Source organism: Electrona antarctica (genome assembly GCF_951216825.1).
Source record: "Electrona antarctica genome assembly, chromosome: 3".
In the NCBI taxonomy this organism is placed as follows: Eukaryota; Metazoa; Chordata; class Actinopteri; order Myctophiformes; family Myctophidae; genus Electrona; species Electrona antarctica.
This window is the reverse complement of record NC_136808.1, coordinates 59,808,957-59,816,333: the sequence shown is the minus strand read 5'-3', so window position 1 is coordinate 59,816,333 and position 7,377 is coordinate 59,808,957. Positions and strand designations below refer to the sequence as shown.

Below are 7,377 nucleotides of genomic sequence, written 5' to 3'. Positions count from 1 at the left end.
TGCTAACCGGATAGACAGTGAGATTAAGGCTTTTTACAAAAGTTGTGAGGCATCTTATAAATTATACTATAAATGATGTTACTTCTACAAAAGTAAAAATTTTATTGTGGTATTTTGGTATTATTTTTGAGTGGTGTAAACCACTCCTACAACTGGCTTTGTTAGTTTACGTGTCCACGTGTCCACGTGTTTGTTCGTACCAAAAAAATGAGCATGGTTGTTATGGTCACTCAGTTCACACGGGTGTGATTTCATTACGTCAGACATTACGTCAGACCACAGCTGATCAGGCTATATAATACCTTACACCACTCAGTTCACACGGGTGTGATTTTTAATTTATTTGTAGTCTCTCCGAGACGCACGGTAAAATAAATGAATACATATTCCGGTGATGAGCTACAACCGCACAACTGACAGATCGGCATACGTTGGCTACTCCCCTTCAGTCGTGCATCGCGTGTACGTATACTAATGTTGCGTTCACACGGGAAGATTAAACGATGCAGCCTACCATTCATTGTCAATGGAAGCCAGCGACATGAAGCTACGAAGCAGATATGACGCGTGAAGCTGCCGCACATTATACTGTGATGCGTTTTTGCATCGTTTCATCTGCCCGTGTGAACCATAGAGTTATAAAGGATAGAGTGAGGACCGGGAGAGACAGCCCTGTCCCTGCTATTCATTTCAATGGATGTTGCTCGATGGCGTTTTGAAGCACCCGGAAGACTGCCATTATAACCCAATGGCTCGAGCGAGCGGAAGTTGAGAGTGGACCTCAGATTTGAGGTCATGGTTGACACACGTTGTGCACATGACATCACTGACCGTCCGTCAACCACCATGAACGTGCTGCAGTTCCACTTTTGGCCAATAGGTAGTGGCAGCTTCAACGTTGGCCAGCCTCTCGGGGGGTTGGTGTGAATGCACCATTAGGCAAAGGGCGACAGGGTGTCCAGGCTGGACTTCACAGTCGTCAGGTTGGCCTTCAAAGAGGTGACGCGGTCAAAGAGCTGCTGCCATTGCTGTTTGCCAAAGGTGCGGTGCATGCTTTGGCTCACAACAACCTGTCGCCGCGTCTGGTCAATTCTGCAACATACCATCTTGGTCTGAACGGCATCGATGACGAAGGCTTCGACGTCGTCCGCAGCGATCTGAAGCTCCCGCTGCATGGCGTCAAAGGCGATCACCTTGGATTCCACCGCCATGTCCATGAAAGTCAGCAGACGCATCTTGGCCATGTTTTGCTCGTGGGACAGTTCAAAACGATCAATGAAGTCCTGGAACTTCTGGTAGAATTGCACGTACGCCAACAGCTTTGCACTCACAAAGATGGCCAGCAGATCGTGAATGGGCTGTCCCTCGAGGAATCGAACAGGTTTCAGGGCCAGCAGGTGGTCAAACAAGAAGGTGTTGGGGTCCTTCAGTGCTCGGATGATGCATCTGGTGGCGTCGGCGCCGTCCTCCGTGTCGCTCCCCAGCAGCTCCAGCATCACCTTGGCCGCGGGTTGGCTCTGCTTGCAGTCATACAGCGCCTCGGAGAGCAGCCTCAGGAGAGTGTGTTTCCTGTCCGTGGTCAGGTTCCAGTCGGCGATCCACTTGCGGACCGTGGGCAGGTCGGTGGGGATGAAGGGGATGGCGTTGCAGGTAGCCGCCACCCTGATGAGGCTGCAGAGGAGCGTGAACCTGACCGGTCCGTCCATGACGTGGAACAGGTTGCTCAGCAGCTGCGTCCTGAGGGACGCTCGCTCTCCTCCATGGAACTTCACCAGCTTCTCGCACAGGCTCTCGACGAGGCTCTCCTGCTTGTCGCTCTCGAGGGTGTTTAAGAGATGCACGATACTGTTCATCACGCTCTCCACGTCTCTGTCGTCGCCCTTGAAACAGACGTGGCACGCGTCGATGATCTGAGCCAGGTCCACGTGAAGCCCACCTTCGGGCTTCTCCTCGGAGATGTCGGCCCCTTTGGACCTCATGTAGGTCCTGAGCTCTGAAGCCTGTTCCTCCTCTGCAATATCAATAAACTTCATCTGCCTTTTGTTGAGCTTATAGGTCAGCTCGGCGCTCATACTGAAATGGATTAGTTCCACCAAATACTTTTCTGGGTGCAAGTCTATTTAAATGTAAGCGTTAAATGACACTTTATTTAACAATCCACTATAAAAGATAATTACATGGTTGTGACGACAGCGTGGTGATGTCATTGCACGATGATGGTCATCAATATCTGATCCCCTATTTAGGACAGTCTTAATCTTATTTTCCCAACTTTGTATCTGTCCCCATGGTCCAGGTGGGGTGGGTATAGGCCCTATTTAGTGGGTTGATGATGGCATAGATAGAAGATCTATGTTCCCCGGGTATGCACACTGCAGAGAGTCGAGGTGGACACTCACCTGTGGTCTCGGGTGCTGCAGAAAGCGACGTTGTCATGTGGGCCTGCTGTTGCTGCTTCTGTCCAGGGGCAGCCGCCCGCTGTCATCATCGCTGACCACGCAGTCACCATCTCTGACCACGCAGTCACCGTCCTTCATCTGCTGGCTGCTGTTGAGGGGGCAGTGAAAATGAGATGATGCATCTCAAACCGTTTATCCTTCCGATAAAACTACATTATTATTATTATCCCATTTTGGGCGGGAACCCCTTTTGGTGTTTAGCTATTGAAAAATAGCAGATCTACAAGCTCATAGCGCGCCACCGAGTGGCGCGCTACAAGCTTGTAGGTCTGCTATTTTTTTTAAATCAAAGAACCACTGACATAGAAACATAGCTTTTTCTGAAAACTGTCAGGATGTAGAAGACATTTTTAGAATCTGATCTCAGGTCAAAATTGGTTATTAGGGGTCAAGGGCGTAGACCCCTAAATACTTATTCATAGTCGGTGAAGAGGTGAGACCACCGAAAACGACAACATGACGCCACGCCGTGGTGGTCACCGCTCACAGAACACATCTCTCTGTTTTTACTCACCACCGTTTCGGTGCGGTCACCTCTTCACCCAAAACTGGACTATATGAATATGCCTTTATTGTTTCCGTGAACATTCCGCCATTCCGGCAATATGGTTACTATAGAGGGCTGTGAGAATCCCTCCCACAGGAACTGAAGCTCACACTCATTCGTCGAAAGACCTCTGACCTTTATATCTCCCGATGAGTAAATTGTTTATCACCTTTCGGCCTTTTTTTGGCCACATCAAAGAAATCACATTTCGAATACATGCGAATGGAGTCTGACCCTGGTTACGCGTACGTATGATGATGTATGATAATAAGAGTGTCCCTCACTTCACCCGAGTGTGATTTTTTTCTTTTTGCGCTTGACCCCGTATTATAGCTTTTATTTATTAGTGTGGTTGTATTATAGCTTATATTTATTAGTGTGGTTGTATTATAGCTTATATTTATTAGTGTGGTTGTATTATAGCTTTTATTTATTAGTGTGGTTGTATTATAGCTTATATTTATTAGTGTGGTTGTATTATAGCTTATATTTATTAGTGTGGTTGTATTATAGCTTATATTTATTAGTGTGGTTGTATTATAGCTTATATTTATTAGTGTGGTTGTATTATAGCTTATATTTATTAGTGTGGTTGCCCTGAGGGCAAACAGACTATAGTTATTGTCACACTTTATTATTTTCCTTTTTCCGGAGTAACCTACCTAACTTCCGCTGTGATTGGCCGAGCTTTGCAATTTGCATAACGTTTGTAGTAGCTAATTGGCTGTTATTCAAATTTTCAAATTAAGGGAGGGGCCTATGTAAGCGACTGCGGCAACCACACTTTGCAATTTTTAAAGATTGCGACTCTTCTAGATATTATTATTATTATTAAACCTGAGAACCTGTTGTGCAGCGGGACCTGACCTAGCCCCTCTCGGTTACCGTCCAAAATACAGAAAAGGTAACCGAGGGTCCCGAAAGGGGCTAGACCCTGACCCTGCATCACTGAACTGTATAGTCATCTTCCTGTACAGGTGAGGTCTCACTTGCAAAGAGGTTTCATACCTCAACATGACTTTCCTGGTTAAATAAATGTTACATATACTTAGAGGGAGAGCTGGGGTAAGATGAGCCACTTTTTGAGGGGCGCCAGCCCCTCCTATATACAGGTTTAATGTTGTAAACGCCATTGACAATGAAGGGAAGATTTACGTCATAATGTGCCTCATTACGTCATATTGTCTCTTTATTGTTAATGGTGTTTAATGTTTGTACCGTTTGTTTTACATCACCATTAACATCAACATGAGTTAGACTTTAATATCTTAGCGCCCCTCACTTCACACAGGTGTGATTTTTATATCCAGGATCACTGCATCAAGTCGTGCAATTATAGTTGTGTTGCAAATTATTATGTCTGCATATATTTCAGGATGTTGTGCATCCCTAACCTGACTCCGCCAGATGGGGCAGCAGAGAGTACACTGGGTTCCCTCCTGGGGGAACCCAGTGTACTCTCTGCTGCCCCATCTGGCGGAGTCAGGTTAGTGCATCCCTGCAAACAATCTGAATGAGTGTAAACATAAATACATATTTTTTTAAGTGGTCTTGTTTACGTTGAGCATGGAGCTCAGCTGGGTTGCCACCCACCCTCCTTCCCTTCTCCTTTCTCTTCTCTCCCTGCACTGACTATGTATTTAATTTTACTCAATGAAAAAACAGTTGCCTCTTCAAAGGTGTAGCCTACGTGCGTCATATTCCGAACATGCCCCTCTGCCAAATGGCTCAATTTATAACCCAGAGCTACCATGTTGACTTGATTAGCTCCCACAGCTAACATTAGTGGTGGGGAACGATGTCATGAACGATAATTCATCGATGCACAAATGTCAAAAATCGATTATATCATTATTATTATTTTTACCGGAGGAAAGGGGCGGAACTAATCTGTGACTGCGCTGCGGCGTCGTACCGGACCGTTTAGACTAGAGTGACGCACACAGCGCTCGCACACGCTTTAGCTTTCAACAACCAAAACAGAACGAGTTACCAACATTTTGGATTGTAACTGAGGTTGAGGGGACAGGAGAACTCGATAAAACTCACATCATCGACCGTCTGTGAAATGTGGCCGAGATGGGACGATGTAGTGTGGCTCCAAAGTGCATAACATGGCCTGGAATCCGTCGCTAGTCTCCACGACCGAATATGAATGTAAATCCTTTGCAATAAAAGTGCCGATGGACTTCGTAATTCTAGTCGCCTTTTCTGAGTGCATGGGCCACGGCTGTGTCCGTGTGTTCGGGATCGGGATGGTTGTCTTGACTGCATCTCTGGATGTCAGTGGGCAATATCATCTTGTTCCCACTGTATTTGTTTTCACAACTTGCACACGTTTAGCCCTGAAACATGACTGCCATGATAATCATCATGACAGTCATGACGCAACTGCAGCCTGTTTTACGCGATCGCTACATTTACAGTCCAAACGTGTATATAAACATTCCGTTTTCAAATATAAAGTACTCACAATTTGTCCCACGGGTGTTAGAGATTTGTTGGTACAGCGATTAGCATTGCTGCATCCCGCGTTGTTTAATAAAAAGCATTTTTATCCGAGCCGTTTTTTTGCCATTGGCTTTCAACTACGCGCCCCTATTGGTCGGGAGGAGTGTGGCAGTTTGAAACACTGGGTGTGTTCGATATAGGCACGCTGACAGCACTGCCAATACAGACTAATAGGCGAGTGCGCTCCCGGTGTGCAACTTTGAATTTCCCAAACGAACCCCGTTTAAGAAAAGTAGCCGGGGAGCTCGGATAAAAATGCTTTTTATTAAACAACGCGGGATGCAGCAATGCTAATCGCTGTACCAGCAAATTTCTAACACCCGTGGGACAAATTGTGAATACTTTATATTTGAAAACGGAATGTTTATATACACGTTTGGACTGTAAATGTAGCGATCGCGTAAAACAGGCTGCAGTTGCGTCATGACTGTCATGATGATTATCATGGCAGTCATGTTTCAGGGCTAGCACACGTTGTGAGTTGTATCGAGTTCCCGTGTCCCCTCAACGTCATACAATCCAAAATGTTGCCATACACTTTAAACCAAATGCTCCTTAATGTGTGCAAACAAACAGAAAAGTGCAACATATATAGTCTCAAGAACTGACCCCAAGCTTCCTTAATGACACTTCAGTAACTGAAAATTAAATCCCTGAATAAGGAAACAAAGAAAAGCACCTTTTTGTCCTAACAAAGAATAAAGACAATTTGACAGAGTGCTGCTGACGTCAACCGAAATCCTGCCCATGTATTTCTTTATTTGTTAATGACATGACATCTTATGTCATTATTAAAATATATTTGTTGTATGCTTGTACAAACTCATTAATGTTTCTAAGAGTTTGACGGGGAGGAGCTGGCCTGAGTGTTCGATTCATCTGTTTATTGCTGTTCTGTATTTGGCCACGGACCCCATCTGAAAATATTTTGTTCTATGGACCCCCCCCAGAAGCAAAGATTTGAGTTAAAAAGGTGCACTGTGAAATAATATATATATTCATAATCATTAGAAAGCACTTTGTTTATTAGTCACACAGTGACTGAGTGATTAACAGTGAGTGATTAATCATGATTAATCGGGATTAAATCGAATCGTAACGTAGCCCGATTAATCAGGATTAATCGGGATTAATCGAATCGTGACCTTCCGAATCGATATGTAATCGCATCGCCAGGTACCTGGCGTAATCCGCCCCTAGCTAACATGGTGCACTTTCATGCTAACTTTATGAAATGCATTTAAAATGATCTATTTTGGTCTAAACTTAATCACATGATTAAAGTTATCATAGACTTTGGACACGTCTAACTACCACGTGGTTCAGGTTCTTACCTTTACAGTTAATGTCTTCCTCGTCACTATTTGGTCACATGATCGATTTTGATTATGCTTTGAGCCAACAAGGGGTGGCTCAACTTACTGTAGGCTACTTACGAATATAGGCCTACATTCTTTATATCATCATTATAATCTAGGTGTTTTGCTAATTTCATGACCCATCAATGGGAACTTGGCCTTTCAGTAACTGGGAATAGGCCTACTGAATATTTCAATTCACATCCTACTATAAACTAATGTGCCATAAATCATGTGCCTTAATCACACCCAAATAAAGAAGCTCGTTTGGCTGCCCTACATCATTTTCACCAACAGATGGCAATCATGCAACCGAACCTAGTATGCATATGCACGCACGCACACATATCTATCTCTACCCATCCACTCATTTACATAAATGTTTTTACACCTATAATTTACACAAATACATATTAAAATGCCATTATGTTCCTCTGACGATTTCCCACATCGTCTTTGTAGTATCACACACACACACACACACACACACACCTTATTTATT

At 44.4% G+C, this 7,377-nt stretch overlaps 1 protein-coding gene across 1 annotated transcript; it reads right to left on the bottom strand.

The window, feature by feature from the left end:
* Window positions 1-935: 935 nt before the first annotated feature.
* On the bottom strand, window positions 936-2,072 carry LOC306919875 (eukaryotic translation initiation factor 3 subunit M-like; the record flags this gene model as incomplete). Its single annotated transcript, XM_079496423.1, has 1 exon — window positions 936-2,072. The coding sequence occupies one exon, from the start codon at window positions 2,070-2,072 to the stop codon at window positions 936-938; it is 1,137 nt and encodes a 378-aa protein (XP_079352549.1).
* Between the last annotated feature and the right edge of the window lie 5,305 nt (window positions 2,073-7,377).